This window comes from Pseudorasbora parva, chromosome 8 (assembly GCF_024679245.1).
Source record: "Pseudorasbora parva isolate DD20220531a chromosome 8, ASM2467924v1, whole genome shotgun sequence".
Lineage (NCBI taxonomy): Eukaryota > Metazoa > Chordata > Actinopteri > Cypriniformes > Gobionidae > Pseudorasbora > Pseudorasbora parva.
Window position 1 is genome coordinate 14,666,703 of NC_090179.1, and position 23,788 is coordinate 14,690,490.

Below are 23,788 nucleotides of genomic sequence, written 5' to 3' on the forward strand. Positions count from 1 at the left end.
TTGTACTTCTAATTGAATGAGACATTGACACTTTTTAAATTTTTGCTGATGGCTTTTAAACAATCTATAGTATAAAGTGCTATATAAATAAACGTAATGTAACTTTACTTGACTGGCGAATTACAGAGCGATGGCAAACAGATCCACATCGCTATGATCAGATGCTTTATTAAAGGCACAGTATGTAAGACTTTTGAATTAAAATTTCCAAAAAACACTTGAACACAAAAACACAAAACACACTTGATTATGTGTTTTGTTGACTTGTGTACTTGCATTAACCCAAATGTTTCCAAGAATGTTTAAATCCAGAGAAATAAGCTATTTAACCAGGACCGTGTCCGTGCGTCGCCTATCAGTGACATCATACCCGCGTTCCCCTCGATTTCCAGTTTTATTTTCTAGAAACTATGGAAACACTAAAGCCTTTTAATACATTACGTGTTTTATTAGACAGGTGAGCAACTATTTAGATTAACAGAAAGCTAATCATTGATATATAGCTCAACACGTTTAGTCTTATTGTTTAATGCCTGATATTGATCTATCTTACTGCAATGTGCAACAAGTGTCTCAAAGCAGCCACCAAGCGAACGCATTATAACATTTAACACACACAAATATGATAAAACAGTCTTGCGTTACCTCACATACACATGAGCTGAAGAAGCGGCAAAGCTCCACTGCTCTCGAGCCGTATATTGACCTTGACTCTCATTAGCAATCTTTACAGTGGCCTCGTTCTGCTCCACCCATACTTCAGTAACTTCATGAGCTCATCCATGAATATGATTTCTGCGTTGAGTCCCGTTGGATTATTTTCCACCGGCTGTAGAGGTGAAGACAACAATCCGCATGATTCCACAAAATCAAGGCGTCGTCAAGCTACATATTTGTTTTAAATAAGCGACCTCTAGTGTTGAAAATTACATATTGTGCCTTTAACTGTTGCTTTCTCACGTTGTCATTTACATAAGTATTAGCAACTTAAAGGAACACGGCGACTTTTTGGGACTCTCATTACACTCTCATTCCTGCATAATAATCAGGGAAATTTTCTGCCGTACCATTGGTGCCGCGGCGCAATATTACAGTGCCTGGAAATTGGCAAACTTTCGTCAACGTGACAACCTGCTCACACAGAGAGCGTGCTGGGGATTATTTTCATGCGCTAATATCATTGCGCCGCTGCACCCATGGTACAGCAGCAAAGGTAATTGATTATTACGCAGGAATGAGAGTACAGTTCCTAGGCATATTGGTCTAGAAAATCGCAACTTTTCATTTTCCGATTGGTCTTGGTACACGATGTAACTATACTCATCACAGCATGTAAATGGGAAAATGTTGGCATTATTTTGTCTCTTATTGAGCACTGTAGAGCTGTTTACCTCCAGTCTTTGTTCTAAGCTAGGCTAGCGGTGTATGTGTCAGACAGATTTATGGCACGTACAGAGATGAAAATAGAATGTATGGGTTTATCTAACTCTGGGGGATACGGGGAATAAGCTAAAGTACCAAAAAGTCAGCGTGTTCATTTAAGTTGCTAATACTTAGGATGATTTTTATTGTTTCTCCTCAGACCCTCCCAAAGACAATGGCGGCTCTGATGTGACGAAGTATGTGGTGGAGCTCTCTGAAGGGTTAAGTGGTACGTTCCACTGAGGTTTCCTGGTGTCTACACATGCTTCATTTGGTCCTGGCATTATTATGGTTATTTCATTGATTGTGTGTGTTTTCAGTTTCTTCTTGGAATCAGGTGTACAGCGGCTTGGCTATGGAGTGTGTTTGTGACGGTCTGAGCCCAGGATGTTCATACCAGACTAGAGTCCACTGCATCAGTGCGGGAGGCGAGAGTCCGGTATGTCTCACAAATCATGCCTTCCATACTCCTCTAATGCCAAGTTAAACCTTTAGTTTAAATTATATTGGCCAATGAAATGCACTCTAGAAATAGTGTCCCGCCGCTCTAAAACACTGAGCTTTATAGTACTAGCAATAAGTAGCAAATCATGGTTCATTACTGAGATAAAAATAAACACCTTCCTGTTTTAAATCAATTGTGTCAATACAGGAAAGAAAATGGTGAAGTCTAATGTACTGCCTTTATGGCAATCTAAAATATACTTGAATGTCATTTCTATTAACTTGTATGTCATTAATTTAAACTAGTGCTGTCAAAATTAGTGTGTTAACACATTTTTACAGTTTAATGTGTTAAAACTATTTAATGCAATTAACCCAGCATCCATTTTTTTGGCTAGCAGTACATTATATTCATGCAAATGCTTTTAAACATACATGCGCAACAGGAAAAAGCAAACGCGCTGTCAAGTCCTGTCTATGTGAAACTCACACGACGCACAAAAAGACGCACGCCAGTATCACCAGAAGCAAGATCTCTTTTGCTCTTGAATGAACAATAACACACAGAATTATGCCAAGATGTCTGTTTTGTCGAGTATTCTTATAAGAGCACAGCAACATGAAAGAGTTGTTAGAAAATCAAATCCACATCATGTTCGGCAGCAGCAGTCCTTAAAGTGACAGCAGCCTAACAAACCAGTTTCTGTGAAGTCAGTCGTCAATGTTCATCAAAAAACAAAGATAACAGAGAAAATTGCAGCTTTAATACGGATTAATCTAGAATTAATTAATTATATATGCAGTACAGACTGTTTGATAACTTAATTAACTTTGTTAGACAGGAATACCACAGGTAAATTAAGTTTGGTTTCACAGACCAGGCTTAAGTCTAGTCCTAGACTAAAATGCAAGCTTGAGCTGTTTTAACTAAAAGCAATAATGCATCATTTTTTTGTGTCAAGATGCACACCAGTAAGTTTTTTTTTTTCTTCTAAGGCACATTTATAAAAGCTACTTAAATCTCATAATTGAACTAAGGCCTAAGCCTGGCTTAATGTAAGCCCTGTCTGTGAAACCTGGCCATAATGTATTCTAAGTGCACACAATTTAAATTTTAGCATGTGAAAATTCTCTGGTGTTAACATTGCCCATTTCTATTGGAATGAACCCTTTTATTACCAGGCTGTAGCCCAAGACAAAGTTCTGTCATTCCACATAGCAGTTCAAGGTCACTTTCTGTCAACTTTTTGAAAAACGTACATAAATGCTGACAAGTTGAGCGATGGTTGGCATACAGTGGGGCAAAAGAGTATTTAGTCAGCCACCAATTGTGCAAGTTCTTTCACTTAAGATGAGAGAGGCCTGTAGTTTTCATCATAGGTACACTTCAACTATGAGAGACAGAATTAGAAAAAAGTCCAGAAAATCACATTGTCTGATTTTTAAAGATTTTTTTTGCACATTATGGTGGAAAATAAGTATTTGGTAACCTACAAAAAAATCATCATCAAGGGCATTGAAGATGAAACATGGCTGGGTCTTTCAGCATGACAATGATCCCAAACACACACCCCGGGCAACGAAGGGCAAACGAGTTGCTTTGTAAGAAGCATTTCAAGGTCCTAGAGTGGCATAGCCATTCTCCAGATCTCAACCCCATAGAAAATCTTTGGAGGGAGTTGAAAATCTGTGTTGACCAGCGACAGCCCCAAAACTTCACTGCTCTAGAGGAGATCTGCATGGAGGAATGGGCCAAACTACCAGCAACAGTGTGTAAAAACCTTGTGGAGACTTACAGAATGCGTTTGACCTCTGTCATTGCCAACAAAGGGTATATAACAAAGTAGTGAGATTAACTTTTTTATTGACTAAATACTTACTTTCCCCCATAATTTGCTAATAAATTCTTTTTTTAAAAATCAGACAAGGTGATTTCCTGGATTTTTTTTTTTATTCTGTCTCTCATAGTTGGAAGTGTACCTATGATGAAAATTACAGCCCTCTCTCATCTTTTTAAGTGGGATAACTTGCACAATTGATGGCTGACTAAATACTTTTTTGCCCCACTGTATACATAGTCCATACACTCAACACATAATAAAGATGTTTTCCAATATCACTGAAAACACTAAACACACGTACAAACACTAAACGCATAAGAGTGCAGGGCTGGCGATCCGGCATCACACCGCTTTTGGCAAGCGGCTGGTAATAATTGTTGTCTTCCGATCTCAGCTGTAATGGCATTATCAGCGCTTTACAGATGCATATCTGCATGCGGGACTTGCCAGCACACAGCTATGACTCATGTTGGCTGGTTTTCGCAGCCGTGAATGTGAGAGGATGCTCACATGGCCATTCTCTGCTGTCTGTGTCTCAGCCGGTGCCCACACACTCTTCTCCTCGAGGAGGTGGAACGCTACGTGCACCATTAAAGTGGACCGAGAGTCTATAGTCTTTCTGATTTCTCATTCTTGTTGTTTTCAGTGGACGGAGGCCTTGCAGGTCCAAACGCCGCCTGTTCCTCCTGGCCCATGTCAGCCGCCCAAGGTCGTGGGCAAACCCAAAGCAAGAGAGGTGCAGATACGCTGGGGTAAGCTTTGCCTTTGCGCGTGCGCTTGATGGCGTATAAACAAGTATTAGTTAAAATCATGTAATGTGTATATTCAGGGCTATTTTGGGGGTGAGGTCGTCGTGTTGTACCAATGTTGGGGAAAGTTACTTTTAAAAGTAGTGCATTACAATATTGTGTTACTCCCTTAAAAGTAACTAATTGCATTATTTAGTTACTTTTTATAGAAAGTAATGTGTTCTCTTACTTTGCATTACTTTTTTTCACCTGGGTGGGGCTTGGTGTGTTTTATTTTTTAATTAAGGCTGTAGTCCATAACTTTTTTTGCGCTCTAGCGGTTAATAAACAGAACTGCATGCATCTTGTGGAAGAACATTGCAGACGGAGCGACTTTTTTCTGTTTATTTCTATGGCGAGTCACGCAGGGACTGTGCTCCTCCGCAGCGGTTCCTACCTGACAGGTCTGAAATAGTCCCAATATAAACACTTATTATAAGTGTACCATAATGATTCAGGTTAAGACAAAACCATGGTTTAAAAAAAGGATTTATGTTGAAAATTCTCATTATATAAGTTTTGTAAATCATAAACGTGTCATGAACTGGCTTTACATTTTTTTTACTGTTGTCTGAGGTCAACTAATGATGTCCGTGTGGTTTTTACATTCAAAAACATCATACTGAATAAGTAATAGGCTATTTTCTACACTGGTTTTGAGGCTCTCTCCTGAACGCTTGGTTTTTTATGGGTGTGCCGCACAGGAGACTTGGAAGTAAACACCCATGGCTAGGATTGGAGAAGATTTGCATATTTTAATGAGCTTCAGCTCCGCTGTCAGTTCACATGAGAGAGAGGAGAGATGAGGGAGAAGCGGCAATCAGAATGATTCTCTCGACCACAGGGCTCGTAAACGTCTTTATCAAAAAACACAATGATTGATTTCTCATCCACCCGCGATTGATTGGACTATTATTTTTACATTACACATAGCCTGCAAGATCGGTCGATATAAGCGCGAACCGTGCGCACACATGGCCGCGCAAGCCGGGCTTCAAATATCAAGTCAAGATGTTATGAGATTCATCTGCCTGCCGGGCTTTGCGAGCCCTGGTCCATACGTGTCTGAGTCCAGCGTACTAAAGGTATGCTCTGTTAGACACGCACACATAAGCAAAACGATCTATAACAATGCAATACTATTACATATAAAAACATGTTTTACTCACATAAGTGTGTTGCACCATTCCTGTCGGATCCAAATCCAGCATTGTCCGAAGATTTGTTTACAAACGATCCCGCAGTGAACTGAAGTGAACATGTCTTCCCCACGTGAGCTGCAACTTCATTAAAAATAAAGTTCAACCACACATTCCTAATATTAGGATCCGAAGGAAGCTTATGCAGCGACTGTGTTTGTCCATATCCAGGAATAGCGCAATATCTTTCTATCTTCCTCGGCATGTTTATTGTTGTTGGCCAGCTAGAACGAGCCCTCCATGAGTCGGTGGGCGGGGCTACTGGATTAGACGCGCTGTAGAGGTGGTGTTTTGTAGCGCTATGACACAAGAAATTAAGCTCACGATCATTTTCTGGGCCTGGTGTCAATAAAAGCTTTTCTTTGACTAACAAGGAAGTTTTCAGCTCTGAAACGTAGAGGACATTCTTATATTACCATGACCTTTTATATATCAAAAGCTCAAGGGAAAGATGATTTCTCAATTCATCACCCCTTTAACAAGTTCTATTTTTGACCGACTTAAAGGCCTTTCACACCAAAAGTGAATTATGCTGCTTAATAATCAAAGTTCAAAAGAACAGCATTTAATTGAATTTTGTTTTGTATAAATGTTAAAGCTTTTACTGTTAATATTGGTCAGTTGAATGTGTCCTTGCTGAATATGTGGTGTTTCAGATAATGTGTGTTTAAGAGAGAATGATTGATTGTATAAACGCTTTCTCTCATTGTGTCTGTTAGTGCCCCCTCTGGTGGATGGAGGAAGTGCAGTGTCTTCGTACAGCGTGGAAATGTTCGTTCCCCAGGTGGAGGAGGGCAGGGAAGTGTACCAGGGCTCTGAACTGGATTGCACAGTGAGCAGTTTACTGCCAGGCAGGACCTACGGCTTCCGGATCAGAGCTGCCAACAAAGCTGGGGTAAGCACAAGGCTTACAAATGCCACAGACCACATATAGTTTTACGCCAGCTAGCAAGTTGTTTCATATTTTGTTTGTGTTCAACAGTACGGCCCCTTCTCAGAACGCTCCGAGGTCACGACGGGTCCAGGGGCCCCTGAGACGTGTCGGCCCCCTCATGTCACCTGTAAATCACCCACATGTGCCGTGGTCAGCTGGGAGGTGAGAATATCCCATGATGCAAAGTATTCTTACTGTATCAAGCAAATCTTTAGTAGCTTTGAGAGGTCAGGTTCATTTTAGCAAATTATTGCTGCTATTTATATTGATAATTATTACTGTGGTTATTATTGTTAACTTAAAAAATATATATATAAAAATGTGTTGCTTGAAATTAAACTACTAGAAAATGTTTTTTTAATTAAAATAAAATTAATAAAATTTGATTTTTCAAAATTTGATTTTATAAAATAAAATATAAATTAGAATATTAACAAAAACTATAACATTTTAATATCTATCTATCTATCTATCTATCTATCTATCTATCTATCTATCTATCTATCTATCTATCTATCTATCTATCTATCTATCTATCTATCTATCTATCTATCTATCTATCTATCTATCTATTTTTTTTTTTGCTTTTATATTGCATTTTGTTTACATTTGTTTGTTTTATTTTTGTTTTCTTTGTTTTATTGTGTTTTGTTTGTGTTGTTTTATTGTAGTATTGTAGTTTTTCACACATTTGCCCGTGTTTTGCACCCACACAGACCCCTCCGTGTAACGGAGCGGCGGTCTCAGAGTATCGTCTGGAGTGGGGGGCGGCAGAGGGCTGTATGCAGTTGTGTTACTCCGGTGCTGCACTGTCCCATGAGATGAGGGGGCTGCTGCCTGCCACCAACTACTTCTGCAGAGTCCAGGTGAGAAACACTGCTTATTTCTGATTTGAGCTGCTGTGATGTTTGTGCAACAAACCAGGAAATGTCAGTCTGGTGGCTAATAATGCTTTTACTTCTTGTAAGTGCAAAAAAAAGAAAAAATCTGCTTGATGATTCATAAACATTAGATGACTGTACAAGTGGCAACTTTTCATTGTCAGCGCCACCCAGTGGTTGAGAGACGGTGGGGGGGGGGGGGGGGGTCTGTGGGCTTTAAACTAGCTCTTTATTACTGTATTGAGGGGGTTTAACTACTAATCGGTGGCTGAAATGTTTTTCATTGGGACAGTTTGTAATTTTATATATATATATATATATATATATATATATATATATATATATTAATTATGTTGAATCCCTGACCGTTACTGACTGCAGATTTACTAGAGCGGTACAGTTCTAATTCACAGTCTTAGGAATGAGTTTGAAATATTGTTGTTACAATAATTACCACATAGTTATAATAAGTGAATAAATTATATCATTGATGCATTGAATTTTCTTTTACTGTGGCATGTTAGTCTCGATGAGTATTCTGCTGGCTCTGTAGAATCCACTAAACGAAGGTTAAAGATGAAAGGTTTATTTGATGTTCTCATGCCTGTTCAAACTGTTGTCCCTCACTTACACTGATATATGCCTATTAAGTTTTTTGTGGTTTGTTTGTTTTTGCTTTTCTTTAGTTTTTAGTTTGACTTTTTTCTTAGTTTTATTTTGTTTTTATTAGTTGTTTTGCTTTTTATTTAGTTGTTTTCTCTTTTTCTCTTGTATTTCTTTTGTATTGGGTTTTTAATGTTTTTTAACTACTGTTTGTTTTGTTTTCTTGTATTAGCTTTTGTTTTGTTTTTGTGGGGGGTGTTGTTTTTAATGTATTGTCTGTTTTGGGTTTTTTCATGTTTTTTTTTTACTACTTCTTGTATTTGCTTTTGTTTCGTTTTCAAACACCTTTGCTGTGTTTTTGCATTAAATGAAGGTTAAAGATAAAAGGTTAATTAGATGTTCTTGTCAGGCCTGTAGTCGAACTGTAGTCACTCACTGACTGTGTGTTTGATGCCTCAGGCGGTAAATGTAGCCGGTGTGGGGTCCTTCAGCGACGGCGTGCTCTGCCAGACGCCCTGCTCTGTGCCAGCGGCGGTCAGCAGCGTCCACGCTCTCCGCGAGTCCGAGATGAGAGTGGATAGCAGGGCCACAGAGAGGGGCGACGAGGAGGAGGAGGAGGAGGAGGATGAAGAGGAGGAGGATGAAGAGGCCACTCCTCTCCTCTACTCTCCTTCCACCTGCCTGGGGCTACGCTGGGAGGCACCATGTGATCACGGATCGGAGATCACGTCGTACCTGATCGACCTGGGAGAGAAACAACCCATCCTTACAGGGCCCGTAACCAAATACATCATCCAGAATCTGCAGCCCGACACCTCCTACAGGTACAACACAATCTCTGTTACAAAACGGTAGCAGCAGCGATTATACAGTGTGTAGCAGTATAGTCTGTTTTGCAAATGAATGACTTGAATGAACGATTCTTTAGATGAATAAAACACTCAAAAATCTCATTGATATACAGCTCTGGAAAAAATGGCAAAATTTTCAAAATAATTTTGCATCTCTGATTAAAATGAACATTTTTGATTTATTCTTCAAATTACTGACAACATTTCTTCCAAATTCCATATAAAATTGTCATTTAGAGTTTTCATTTACAGAGAATGACAACTAGTCAAAATCCAAATAAAAACATGTTTACTGTTCAGACACATTATTGATGTTTTTTATAGGAAGAGTTTAAAATTATTATTATTATTTTCTATTATAAAATATTTTTAATGGGGTTGGGTTTGGGGTTAGGTAGTGCCGAAACAAATGAATCGCACATCAGTTTTAGGTGAGAAATTACCCTGCCACACCTTCCCCTAAAAAGTCATTATTGTGTTAGCTGAGAAAAGCATTGAATAGACATTACAATAAGCCTCAGAAAGAAATCTTTTGATTCAACATTCAACAAACTTTTGTACACAAACTGTGGCCATTTTTTCAAAAGCTGCATCTGAACTGGCATTTAGGTCTATTTACATACCATTTAATGCAACTCAGAGGTAGCATGAAAATGAATGAAAAATGAAATGATACTCTATTAAACTAATACTGCCAGTAGTTGGCGGCAAGTCATTGTGTTAATAAGTGTGTCATTCATTCATCTGATTCATTCACTGAATCATTTGGTAAAAAAACACATGCATTCAGTAGTTCTGCTGTGGCCTTGTTTTGACCTAGTTGAAATCGAGCAAATTGATAATGGTAATTGATAATTGTAACATTGATAATGTTTCTTGAGCATCAAATCCTCTTATCAGAATGATTTCTGAAGGATCATGTGACACTGGAAAACAACCAAACTAAGACTGGATTAATGATGCTGAAAATAAATTTTACAATATATCACATATAAATCAGGTATTTTAATTTGTAATAATGTTTCACAGTATTGCTGTTTGATAAAATAAATGCTCTCTTTTTTTCTTTTTTCTTTTTTTTAAATCTGAATCGTTCCAAGCTATAATAAACCCAGCTGTGACTGAATGGATATTGTGTTTGTGTGTTTGAAGGATAAGGATCCAGGCTCTGAATAGTCTGGGGGCAGGACCCTTTAGCCACACCTTTAAACTGAAGACCAAGCCACTGCCACCTCTCCCTCCCCGTCTGGAGTGCACCGCCTCCAGCCACCAGACCCTCAGGCTCAAGTGGGGTGATGGCCCGGGCAAGGCCCAGCCCACCGATTCCCTACAGTACCATCTCCAAATGGAAGATAAAAATGGGAGGTGAGTTCCCAATTTGTTAAATTATGTTAAATTATGCCAGTTATACACTTACCATTCAAAAGTTTGGAGTCAGTAAAATGTATGATTGAGGTGATGTCAGCCCACCTTCAGAATTTGTAATAGTGCCAGCTGCTTACGTCTTGAAATATAACTTTTAGTTTTGACAAAAATGTGTATCTCCCAAGTTAGCAGTATGGCAATGGGACCTATAGTTAAAGGGTTAGTTCACACTAAAATGAAAATTCTCTCATTAATTACTTACCCTAATGTCGTTCGACACCCGTAAGACCTCCGTTCATCTTCAGAGCACAAATGAAGATATTTGTGTTGAAATCCGATGGTTTAGAAAGGCCTTCATTGACACCAATGTCATTTCCTCTCTCAAGACCCATAAAGACACTAAAGACGGCGTTACAAAACCCATCTCACTACAGTGACTCTACAATCCTTTTATGAAGCGACGAGAATAGTTTTTGTGCGCAAACCCCCCCGAAATAACGACTTGTAGAGTGATGGGCCGATTTCAAAACAAAGCTTCAGACCATTATGAATCAGTGTATCGATTCATGATTCGGATCGCATGTCAAACTGCTGAAATCACGGGACACTGCTGATCCGAATCATGAATCGATTCGCTGATTTATAACCGTTCGAATCTTTGAAATGGAGGTACCTGCGTTAGACTGTGTCCTGTCATAATGAAAGTCCCGCTGCTTGAGGCGTGTTGCGGTAATTTAATTAACAATCGCTCCAGCGGCCGTGCTCAGGTCCTCAACACTCGGTCCTGCTCCACCGGCTGTGAGGTGAAGACCACATGTCCCAAGATTCTGCGCTCAAACGTGCCATCATCAAACTACGCCTTTAGTTTTGGATAGGCGCCCTCTAGCGGATGGAAAAATGACATAGTGCAGCTATAGAACGCAGCAACTCTTAAAGAATTGTCATCGGATGCCCATTTCTCACAAGTTGGTATGGTTCTTAAGGGTCTTTGCGTATAAGTTTGCATACTTTGGTTCAAGTTCCTCAATGTTTGTGTAAAGCGACACACTTTTTTACCTCATCAAAAACAGCTGTTCACAGCGACCCATTTTGGTGCATGTCTCTTTAAATGATAATGATCTACTGTTCACCTCACCCCTTTCTTTTTGGCTGAGGCCAGGAATATGCTAATATGGGGCAGTCTGTCAGCGGTCGTAGGCGGAGCATGAGCAATGGGCTTGATTATATTGACTGTTTAGGCTCTTTGAGATTTTTTTATTTTTATCATTATAGGGTAGTTGTGTCCACACACTGCAAAGGTACATTTATATGCAAACACCATATAAAAGTGAATTTTGCATCCGATGAACCCTATAAAATGCGTATTCGAATAGAAAACTCTTACTAATATTTTAAAGTATAACTGTTTTTACTTTATTTTTGATCAAATAAATGCAACCTTAGTGAGTGTAAGAGAGCTTCTTTCAAATGAACACATTTTTATTTATTTATTTGAAACTCGCTCGGATTTGTGTGGGTCTGCCTTCATGTCTGGTTTGAAAATCCCTCTTTTGTTATAGGTGTGTAATATTGGTTTATAGAGTTCAGCTGTATAACATGTTCTCTCTTTCTCTCTGTTGTTGTCTCTCCCTGAAGGTTTATATCCTTGTATAAAGGACCCTGTCACACTCACAAAGTGCAGAGGCTAAATGAGTCTACCTCGTACGCGTTCCGCATCCAGGCCTTTAACGAGGCGGGCGAGGGGCCCTTCTCCACTGTTTACACCTTCACCACCCCCCTCTCCCCACCTGCACCCCTGAAAGGTACCCCATCCCGACTGCAGTAGCACTAGTGCCATACATTTCCATTGTAATTGCATTTCTGTAGACAAATTACACTGATATCAAAAGAAAAAGATCAGAATACTTGTTTTTAGGCATTAAGTATATACTTTGCCTGGCCAAAAAAAGCAGCTTTTTGGATTTAAATTGGCAAATGCTTAAGCGGATCATCATTGCACTAATTATGATGTTTCTAGCATGTTATATGTTTGCCCACAGTTCTTCAAATCCTCACTGGTGGAGTGTGTAGCTTTTCATTTCTTAAGTTACGTTGTAGGAAGACACATTATGGCCAAATTCCAAGATTTTGACCAAAAATGTATGCGCTTCTTGACGGAAATTAAATGTTGTGATGTTATTTCCATCAAGATGTGCATACTTTTTTTTAAGGTCTGTATTCAGAGGTGCCAATTCATGTGTGAAAATGATTCTTCATGCTCCCTCAAAACATTCTTTCACAATTTTAGCCTGATGGATGGATTTGGCAATTTCCTACATGACTGCTTAAAGGGGTCCTACTATGCCTTTTTACAAAGTCTTGATTTTGTTTTGGGGTGTACTAGAATATGCTTTCATGCTTGATTGTTCAAAAACCACACAATTTTTCACATATTTTACATTATTATAGCACATCTCTCCCCAGTCTGTTTCAAACAGGTCATTTGTTTCCTTTTTCGATGAAGCCCCTTCTTCCAAAATATGAAATGTTGTGATTGGTTAGCTGGTCCATGGTGTTATGATTGGCAACGCATGTTCTGAAAATGTCACGGCCCTTTCCATAACCATGAGCTCTACTCAGATATAACTTAAAGGGTTAGTTCACCCAAAAATGAAATTGATGTCATTAATGACTCACCCTAATGTTGTTCCTCACCTGTAAGACCTCCGTTCATCTTCAGATACAGTTTAAGATATTTTACATTTAGTCCGAGAGCGTATCTTAGTGTATGCACACTACTGTCCATGTCCAGAAAGGGAATAAAAACATCATCAAAGTAGTCCTAATGTGACATCAGTTAGTTAATTAGAATCTCTTGAAGCGTCGAAAATACATTTTGGTCCAAAAATATCAAAAACTACGACTTTATTCAGCATTGTCTTCTCTTCCGTGTTTCTCCAAAAAGATTCAAATGGTTAATGAATAAGTGAATCGATCAATGCTTCGGGTCAGCAATGTCACGTGATTTCAGCAGTTTGGCGGTTTGATACGGTATATGGCGGTGCATGTGATTAGTCAGTTACATGATTAGTCGTTTGACAACACTATAAGTACATCAAGGCTCTGTGATTTGACCTCAAATCTTTATACATGGGTTTGTTCTCCTCACCTCTATATCCTTGTCTCCCTTCAGCTCCTCGCGTGGAGCGCGTGGACGAGTCGTGTGAGGTGAGCTGGGAGACACTGCCACCTATGAAGGGAGATCCAGTCATCTACTGTTTGCAAAGCATGCAGGGAAATTCTGAGTTCAAACAGGTACCTACACAACACTATCATCGGCAATTTTCAGTTGTTCACCGAACACCAAAAAAACCCATTTCAAAATCAATCCAGATTCTCAATTATAATATCTCTCTTCACTGCGAGGCCAAAGCGTCTCAAATGTAGGGCTCCACTTGTAAGCACGTTACACAGAGGTCACGGCCCTCAGCAGGTGCGCTCAGCAGACAGCAGGTGTTGAGTCCAGCAGTTTGGAGGAATATTATTATAGCATAATAGCGATCAAGTGGTCATTACGGAGCGGCTTAGTGACAGTTATTATGGTTAATGTTAGGGACAAATCAGATCTAGCCACTGAAATTTGTGCTTTGATTGTACATGATCTATATTCTGACATCATGTTATGACAATGGCCTTCATAACGTCGGTTTAGCAAAGCCACCATAAAGGTTAAGAAGCACCAAAGTGCGGAATAGAATTAGTATGTTTGGTGCTTAAATGGATAGACTTTTGTTCATCTTTGAAACACAAATGACGATCTTTTTGATGAAATCCGAGATATTTCTCTCTCCATTGACAGCTATGCAACTACCACTTTGATGCTTCAAAAAGTTCATAAAGAGATTATACAACGAATCCATATGAATTGAGTGGATTAGTCCAATTTTTCTGATGTGAGATGGATTGAATTTTGACTTTTATTCACATATAAACATTCATCAACACAAACATGAGATATGGTAAAAGGAAACTCAAGCATGTTCGCTTGACGTGTGAGAACCAATGAGGTTCATTCTGCACGTTTGAGCTTTTGTAAATCACTCAACCACTCAATTCATATGGATTATTTTTATAATCTCTTTATGAACTTTTTGAAGTGTCAAAGTGTTTGTTGCATAGCTGTCAATGGAGGGAAAGAAATCTCTCAGATTCAATCAAAAAGAAGAATGTCCCAGCTGCTGAAGTCTTTCTTCTGAAGTCTTTTGAATGAGGAACCAACCACAGTTTTTGCTATTTACTGAAATAACTTAACTTTAGTAACTGAAATTTCAGTAGTGCTTTATTCAAAACATTTAACTGTTACAATTGATCACCCTCATGCGTGAGAATATTTTAGGTGAGAACATTGGTGTCAAACTTGTCAGAGTAACATCTTGAGGTGCCATGTTTTGATGCATAAATTTAAAAGAGATTTGACGACTTGAAATTTGGTCTGTCCTACAAAGCATAATACTATACTATTATGGTACATTAATAAAAAAAAAGCTACAAAATATCTCCTTTTCTGCATCTCAATCAAACAGTTTTGGACAGACATGGGGAATAAATAAGAATTCATTTCAGGGTAAACTCTTTAAATTTGGGTCCTAAGGGGCCCGCTGGAGAGCCGGGTAAAAACAGCACCTAGTTGTCTGTAGTTGCAGTGTTGAAATAATAATAGTAACTGGCACTGAAAATATTATCACTGCACTAAAGTATGACGGGGCCCAACAGATCTATTTGATTTAACTTGAAACCACTCTAGCGTGAGCTCCTGCGCTGGCTGGCTGTGAGTGACTGTAGAAATGAGTGTAATGGAAGGGTAAAGCCGTCTCACTGGCTCTGACTCATCGCCTCCTGCTGAGAGACGCTGTAGGAGACCGCAGGCATGATGAGAGGCTTGTATGTTTGTGTTCATGCAGCCCACACACACGTGCTGGACTTCACAGTGTATATTTATATAGTATTCTTATTTTTGCAACATACTTGTTTGCCATCCTCAATAAACTCGTCCACAGCGCGACGACTCCGATCTTTTTGGAGTATTGGTTCCTTGCCACTGCCGCCTTTGGCTTGGCTTGCTCAGTCGGGGACACTAAAATTATGATCCAAGTCATTCAACTAAAACAAATTAAATTAATTTATTAGTTTTTATTTAATTTTATAATACTGATCTGCCAACATTGTCGCTCGCTATATGGTATATTAAAATGAGCTGATAACATCACTGTTTTCTCCAGAACGACTGTACAGCCAAATCAAATTTTGTTGCAATATTGTCCTGTTTAACACTGAAGCTGCTTTAAAACTATCGTCATTGTAAAAGCGCTATATAAATAAAGTTGATTGATTGATTACTTAAAATGTTCATCTTCAATCCTTTCAGATCTACAAGGGCTCAGCCACTTCCTTCCAGCTCTCCAACTTGAGCTCGTCCACAGACTACCGGTTTCGCGTCTGCGGCATCCGGCAGTGCCAGGACGCCCCCGAAATCATCGGGCCCTACAGCTCCACCGTCATCCTGCTCCCACCTCGCATCGACACCCCCGCGGCCTCCGGCGCCGCGGGGTCCAAAGCAGCCGAGGCCCAGAAGCCAAAACGCAGCCTGACGGATGAACAGTTTTCTTTCCTCATCATCGCCCTCTTGGCCGTGACCTCCATCCTCATCGCGGTCGCCATCCAGTACTTCGTGATCGAATGAGCCTCGCGTCGCGTCGCATCGTCAAAAACGAGTTTGACGTGTTTGTTTTTCTTTCTTTACTTTTGTTCTGGCACAAGCGCGGAGGAGCCGCTTGAAGGGAAGGATTGAGAAAAGGAGGTTGTAGAATCACTTCACCCAATCTGTCGTTCTATCTCTCTCGCTCGCCTTCTGCGCACGCTGCCGAAAGAACGCCGCCCCCCCCTCCCGACGGACTGGGGTGGGGGGGGCGATTTATTGAAGGATCAGCAGCGAAGCTTAACGCTCGTCGCATACTCATCATACCACTTCATTTATTTGTTTAGCTGTAGTCTTTATGTTATTTATACATATAATTTCAGTTAAACTGTCGAGTGTAAGATTCGTTCCAAAGCTAGCTCGGTGGGTGCGTCGCTCACCGGTTCGCATTGGGCCTGGGACTTGAGGGCCAGTGACTACACCGTCAGCGAGGGGGTCCCGCGCGACCCCCGCGGAGATAAAGTCTACGGCGTAAGGAAGGAGAGACCGATACCGCTCGAATTAGCGAACGTTGATTTAGCACTTTCCTCAGAACTTTTTTTGATGTTCAGAATGTGTAATGGATGCAAAAATAACTTGAGAAATGTTAGTATATTTTTGTACAGTATGATACGAGGACCTGAGATTCTGGCTTATAGTACGGGGATAAGACTATGACTATGAATACCAAACTAACTCAGCTTAATAGTTATTTTTACTATCATGTACGTATACTGTAGCTTGTTTTTACAATCAAGCAGCTGCTTTGCTCCAAATTATTGTCGTTCAGCACAAAAATGTACGCTTTCTCGGAAACCTTTCCTTCAGTCGTTACTTTTGCACCTTAGTGAGAAGAGAAAAAAAAAACTTATTGAATGCGTCTTGATCTTGTGATGCGTTTTATGGATCATGTTCTCCAGTTGTGCAAGCCCTCAATGTGTTTTGGCTGTTTTTAAAAATGTAGTACCACAAAATTTGTTCTTGAAATGGTTAATTCTGATAATAATCTTGATTTTCAAAAGTCATATAGTATTTTCTTAATTTCTCTATTGGTAGGGGGATTGTTTAATTTTAGAAACCAAATTATTGCGTTGTGTTATCCTTTACTTTTAGCAATATACTTTTTTTTTTATGTAATCTCGAGAGTATTGAATATATGACTAAATATTGATTTTCAGATATCTTTTGGTTTCGTTTTGTTTTTCTCCTTGTTTAAATCACACATTTGAACGTTATTTTTTTACATGGAAAATAAAACCTTTAAGTTAATTCTGTCCAGCAAAGAAATTAAGAAATGCGCAAGAAACAAAACGCAAACCGCAGTAATGAATTGTGTTAATCCTACATGTACTTCCTGTGAATCGAAATCTTTGCCTTTTTCTCTGTGTGTTAAAGTCTTGTGACTGATCGTCAACGCTGCGTGACGACAGCATGGCGGCCCGGTCGTGGGGTTTCGTGTTTTGTGCTTTGGTTATGGGCATATGAGTGCTGTCAGCAAATGTTAACAGCTACAGGTTACCTTGCAAGAAGTCTTGGATGAAAATGAATTACATGATTTGGTCTAATAGATATCCTGCAGATGTCTTCTGTTTGTCATTAAAGAATCAAAAATCTCAAATTCCTATTTTTGATAGTGATATTGTAATTGCAAATTGTGCCATTTTAACATCTCCCCACCATGATAGGCATTTGGCTATTGGGAGAAAGAAAACTACAAAAAATCAATAAAATATGCACAAAAAATGAGACCATTTTTATGTAATTTTAATGTTTGCAGTTACCTCATACACCGTACATTCCAAAACAAAAATTTGTTATAGTATACATACTACCAGACATATCACTTTAAAATGTTATCAGATAGGAAATGTATAATCATAAATATATATATGTATCTAAAGTGTGTCTGTATAGTCATGATATCTACAGACGGATCCATGCACAATAAAAGATTTATAATTCTTAATTGTTGTCTTTTACTGCATGTTGCCAAATGTATGCAGATCACTATAATATTCTTTTGAATGGTAAATTAATTCTCAGAAAAAAAACAAATAAACCATGGTTTATACGCAAAGAGCCGCCAGGGTCATTGGCCTAGAGATCTCGCTCCAGACAGAATGTCTGTTAAATTAGATTATTTTTCAGCACTTCTATCAAAGGTTAAAACATATTAGATATTAAGATGATCTAAATAGTTTTTCTCTGTAAAGTGAATACACCTGGCACACTAGAAACGTCTTCAGGGGTCAACATATGAATAAAGATTGTGTTGGACGTTGCCAAAATTAATACTAATTGCTTATCACTTGTAAATAACACAATAAGGTCATACCTGGTAATCACTATACTTTATAATATTCTTGTTGAAATTTAAGCAAATATGTATTTGAAAAGGTTTGATATGCTTGGGTCATGTTTACCTAATGATTACCTTAACTAATGATTTACCTAATGAAAAAGCATATTGCTTCAGAAAACGTGTAATGCTACTTTTATGATATTTATAAAAACGCTTCTTGAACATTGTGCAAAATATCTCCTTTTCTGCATCTCAATCATGGTTCTGGACGGACATGGGGAATAAATTATGATAGAACGTTCATTTTAGGGTAAACTCTTTAAATTTGGGTCCTAAGGGGCCTGCTGGAGAGCCGGGTAATTGTCTGTTGTCTAGTTGTCTGTAGTTGCAGTGTTGAAATAATAATAGTATCTATTATTGAACATATTATCACTGCACTATAGTACGACGGGATCTGACTGTTTACCTAATGATTTCAATTTAAAAATCAAGTTCAAAGTTTTATCCAAATTATTACTTGGATAAATAATTACTGATATGCATATCATTTAATTAATACTAGTAGACAACTTATTTCTATTCACACATGAACCAGGATCTGTTTAGCATTTAAATGCACACATTGACAGCCAAAGCCCCTCCTCTCTCCTCCGTCCCTATCTGTGCTCTGTCTCCACCTCCTGTGATCTCAATATTTAAGAACTGGACTAAGTGATATTCTGCATATGCATGTAGAAAAGAGGTGATGCTCTCATCTCCTGCCGCAAAGCCCCAAATACAACCTCTTCAACTCTTGTCTGTTTCATCTCCTGTTCAAATGCACCACTCGTTTGGTTCCACCTTCCTTGAGGTTGTTTTTGGGCTCTTATTACAAATGGACTTTCAGTGAAGGAGTCATCATCACCCTCCTGTAAAGATCTTTTTTGTACACTTAATTCTTGTCGAGCGACACCTGCGGACTTGCCTCGATATGGAGGAGTTTATGGAGGACCACCATGGCGGAGACTCTCTCTTCCCAACCTCCACCCTCATTCCTGTCACCACCATTTGCGTCCTGCTCTTCATCGTTGGCGTAACCGGCAACACCCTGACCATCCTCATTATCCAGCGCTTCAAGGACATGAAGACCACCACCAACCTGTATCTCTCCAGCATGGCCATCTCAGACCTGGTCATCTTCCTCAGCCTCCCCTTCGACCTCTACCGCCTTTGGAAGTACATACCTTGGGTCTTCGGGGAGCTGGTGTGCAGTCTCTCGCACTACATCAATGAGGCGTGCACCAACGCCACCATCCTCCACATCACAGTGCTCAGCATGGAGCGTTACCTGGCCATCTGCTTCCCTTTCAAAGCCAAAGCTGCCATCACCAAACGGAGGGTTAAGTATGTCATCTTGGCTCTGTGGGGCTTCGCCCTACTGTCGGCTGCGCCGGTGTTCTTTCTGATGGGCGTGGAGTACGAGAACGAGACGATGCCTGACCCAAGCACCCGGCAGTGCAAGCACACGCGCTACGCCATCGACTCTGGGCTGCTGCACACCACCATCTGGGTGTCCACCACCTACTTCTTCTGCCCCATGATTTGCCTACTCTTCCTGTATGGATCCATCGGCCGAAAGTTGTGGAAGAGTCGACATGAGCTTCATGGACCCAATGCGGCAGCCAGACAGAAGGTTAATAGGCAGACCGTAAAAATTCTGGGTGAGTTGGTCTTGGGAAGCATGTAGGCTGGAATGCACTACACGGCTTTTGACATTGGAACTTTTAAAAATTTACTGAGAAAAAGTGGCTATTATACCTTAAACGACTGAAGATCACACACTACCAGACTTTCTGGTGATTATTAAAACTCAATGCAAAAAGATGCACCTTGTTGCTAGGAAAGTGGATGACAAATTAAAACATTGCTCTAAAATCGCCTCAAAATATCAAGCATGTTTGATCCTTCCGCTGGATGGAATCATAGTCTGTAGCAGGGGTGTCCAAAGTCGGTCCTGGAGGGCCACTGTCCTGCAGAGTTTAGCTCCTGCTTGCCTCAACACACCTGCTAAAGTTTCTAGTATGCTTAATAAGACCTTAATTAGCCTGTACAGGTGTGTTTAATTGGGGTTGGAGCTAAACTCTGCAAGACAGTGGCCCTTCAGGAGCAGGATTGGACACCCCTGGTCTATAGCAACAAATCTCATTTGTTGAGTCTCACGAGTCTAATCCCACACTACACATTATTCCGAGAAATCTGTTAGCTCCGTTAGTCCAAAATCTCCAGACTGGCACTGACATTTGGCAACTAGTGCCAGGGCTATAAAATCTAGTCCAAAGTCGAGTAATTTTTTCCAGCTTTTAGGAATGAGTTGAATTGAGTCGAGTTCAAGCAGAGACCGGTGTCGGAGTCAGAGAGACAAGAGAGTCTGAGTAATTCAGAAAGTGAAATATATTTCCCTTTAGCATGAGCGAAGCTTGGTTCCATGTCAGTGTTGTAGCACTTAAGCTCGAGTTTGAGTCAAGACCAAGTCCAAATGTATCGCAATAGACACGGCTGGGCGATAAAACGATAACAGAACCGGCATGGAGTTATAAAGTGGAAAATGAGTGCCGCACTGAGTGAGGAATTGTTAATAAAACGGGGAAACAAGTCGAGCTGACTTGTATGGCAGATTTTTGGATTTTATAAGTCTGACCATAGTCAGACCAATGTCGCCTGCAAATTATGCAAGACCGTTGTCCCAACCAAGACCGGTAATACCACAAACTTGTTTTACCAACTTAAGTCTTTTGTTTATACTTTCGTTTGACAGTTCTCCGCTGACAGTGCGTGCGCCTCGTCCATTTGAGGAGGAATTGTTTATACTCGACACACACTCACCGTTGTGCTATTCTTTAAAACGACATGGAGAGGTAACGTCACTGCATCAGTGCCTTATGACAAAGCATCTAAACGGTACAAAGAAATAACGGAGGCACTGCATCTTACTGTTAAGAGATAATTAAGAATTCGTTGTGGTTTTAGACTTATGTTTTTAATTTTTATTTTTTGAGTGTTTTCCATCAGGTTGTGTTGACATTTCTGCCTTTATAACTGAGGGGATTATAATCAGATGAAGGTTAAATTTAATATAAAAATATTTAAATGTAATATTTTTCTCCTGGTCCTTTTTTTAAATAGGTCATAAAAACACCAATAATTAACGATATCGACCGATATGAAACCCTTATAACGTGACAGTTTTCAGACATATCGCCCAGCCCTAGTTGTAACGTTGTTACGTTTTAACAATGTTAAACTTCATCATATCGCTGATAATCCGCGGTGTAAAGTGAACACACACACACACACACACACCACCGCGTGTGTCAAAGCAGATGCAGAAGTGAAGTACCGTCTCTTCACCTGCACAAAACGCCACAATGCAGCTTTTCTAACGTTTTTTTTTTTTTAGGAAACCTGTGGACTCAATGTCCTGACAGGCTGGACACTATCATTTTCCATGACAATGATCAATTTAAATAGAAAAACTACCGAAAATACACTGATTACTACAGAATACCAACCTATTCTGCACTGAGCCAATGCAGAGCTTGGCAGACGACTCCCTCTCGTGACGTAATATGACGCGATGTTGAAAAAAACAGCGGTTTTACAAACAGCCAACAAAACGGCCACTTTATCTGCAAAATTTGTGCTCTTATGTCTTTTAAAAACATTTTAAATCCTGCATTACCTTTTCATATGGCATTTTCATACAAGGTTATATGTTTATCTCAAAAAAAATTTAACCTGCAATATGCTCTTTAAGCAAGAGGACACTTTTAAATGTTTGTAACTTTGGATTTCTGTCATTCATCTAATTTATATAATTTTCCGAAATATATTTGCCTCAAATTGAAGTTTTGAAATCTATAACTTAGGCTGCCTATCTTGTGTTGTTGTCATGACCTACCCAACTAAACGTTACCAAGGTGAGTTTGAACAACTTGTTCTAGCTCGGTTTTAAATTAGAAAAGCTATTGAAAAAATACATGAAGTGAAATGTTTTTTTGTCCTTTAAAATTAATTATATGTGTACGCCAAACTCCCTTTGTTACTTCAGGAGGATGATGAGAGGGGAAAAATATAGATTTTTTTTTCGTCATTTACTACAAAGGTCATTTTAACACAAAGCATAATGTTATAAATGTGTATTACATTTTGTAAAAATGTTACTGTGGAAACGTTTCCACCGTCTGCAAAAGGGTCCATTAATAACTATGTAGAAACGTATTTGCAATTTAAATGAATGTTGTCAGCCTAATGGTGTGAGATGAAGCCTAAAAGACCTTGGAAATGTGTAACATCTATTCATTAATCATGTTCATTTATTTTGGGTTAGTGACTGTGGCAGTTTTATGTTTATTAGAAGCCTTGATAAATCAGTGTCAGTAAGCGGCCACCCATAACATGAACTTCTTATTCCTCTATTAACCCCGTACCCCATCCCTCTCTTCTCCTAGCTGTTGTTGTATTGGTATTTGCCATATGCTGGCTGCCTTACCACATCGGTCGGTTCCTCTTCACACACGTTGATGACTACCACTCTGCCCGCCTCAGTCAGAACTTCAACGTGGCCTCCATGGTGCTCTTCTACCTGAGCGCCTCCATTAACCCCGTCCTCTACAACCTCATGTCCAACAAGTACCGCTCTGCCGTCAAACACCTCTTCCTGTTTCCCCGCGGGGGCCGCCACGGGCCCAACCGGAGGCATGATGACATCACCGCCTGCACGGAGACGTTTAACGTGGTCAAAGAGACCATGATGACACGGGCTGACTCTCAAGAACCCCTTCCATTTTAGAACTTTTTCCAAATCTCGAACAACTGTGGATTCTATTACACAAGTGCATTTTGATTCCGCTTACCGATTCCTGTGTGCGCATTTTAATGTTGTTTTAAACCGTCTAAGTGCAAGACGACGTGAAAGAGCATCCAACATCCAAGTGTGCACGCTAAAAGTGGCCTTTCCGTGTAGTTCGCCAATTCTGAAATGAGTTCTCTTGCGCTTGGATGGGCAATAGTTTTGTCTTAAAGGAACACACCACAGTTTTTAGAAATAGGGCTTGTTCATCTTCTTTCCTACATTTAGATATGTGGGTAAATGCCTTTTTGTCTCAGTGCATTGTTTTAGTTTGGCAGGGTCGCCGCTAGCTTAGCTTAGCACAATGAATGGAATCCTATATTGCCAGCTAGCATGTCCCAAGCTAGCATATCTCTGCGCCCAAATAGCAGTGCTTCGCCTGTGTGCTTCCCCATAACATAGTCCCAAGGCAATTTCTGCCGAGGAAATCATCTAGTCTTAATCTGCATCGCAATTTGTACTCTTTGTGAATACGCAGGCCACAAGAAGTAATTTGGTGGGTTTTTTTGTTTGTTTTTGGATCACTTTTACTTGGGACATGCTAGCTGGCAACAGGA

The 23,788-nt window shown here is 39.7% G+C and overlaps 2 protein-coding genes across 6 annotated transcripts in view; both read left to right on the forward strand.

Moving 5' to 3' along the window:
* Nucleotides 1-18,007, forward strand: part of fndc3a (fibronectin type III domain containing 3A) — a 118,536-nt gene extending 100,529 nt beyond the window's left edge. For all 5 annotated transcript variants that reach the window (XM_067450176.1, XM_067450178.1, XM_067450179.1 and 2 more), the window contains 11 exons: nucleotides 1,583-1,651; nucleotides 1,743-1,861; nucleotides 4,354-4,459; nucleotides 6,414-6,589; nucleotides 6,677-6,790; nucleotides 7,345-7,494; nucleotides 8,572-8,936; nucleotides 10,116-10,328; nucleotides 11,964-12,130; nucleotides 13,501-13,622; nucleotides 15,733-18,007. In XM_067450176.1, coding sequence (XP_067306277.1) covers nucleotides 1,583-1,651; nucleotides 1,743-1,861; nucleotides 4,354-4,459; nucleotides 6,414-6,589; nucleotides 6,677-6,790; nucleotides 7,345-7,494; nucleotides 8,572-8,936; nucleotides 10,116-10,328; nucleotides 11,964-12,130; nucleotides 13,501-13,622; nucleotides 15,733-16,047 — 1,916 coding nt within the window. In that variant the 3' untranslated portion in view covers nucleotides 16,048-18,007. The remainder of the gene's footprint in view (nucleotides 1-1,582; nucleotides 1,652-1,742; nucleotides 1,862-4,353; nucleotides 4,460-6,413; nucleotides 6,590-6,676; nucleotides 6,791-7,344; nucleotides 7,495-8,571; nucleotides 8,937-10,115; nucleotides 10,329-11,963; nucleotides 12,131-13,500; nucleotides 13,623-15,732) is intronic.
* Nucleotides 18,008-19,133: 1,126 nt separating this feature from the next.
* On the forward strand, nucleotides 19,134-23,173 carry mlnr (motilin receptor). Its single transcript, XM_067450181.1, has 2 exons — nucleotides 19,134-20,043; nucleotides 22,831-23,173. The coding sequence occupies exons 1-2, from the start codon at nucleotides 19,314-19,316 to the stop codon at nucleotides 23,169-23,171; spliced, it is 1,071 nt and encodes a 356-aa protein (XP_067306282.1). The 5' UTR covers nucleotides 19,134-19,313; the 3' UTR covers nucleotides 23,172-23,173.
* The last annotated feature ends 615 nt before the right edge of the window (nucleotides 23,174-23,788 follow it).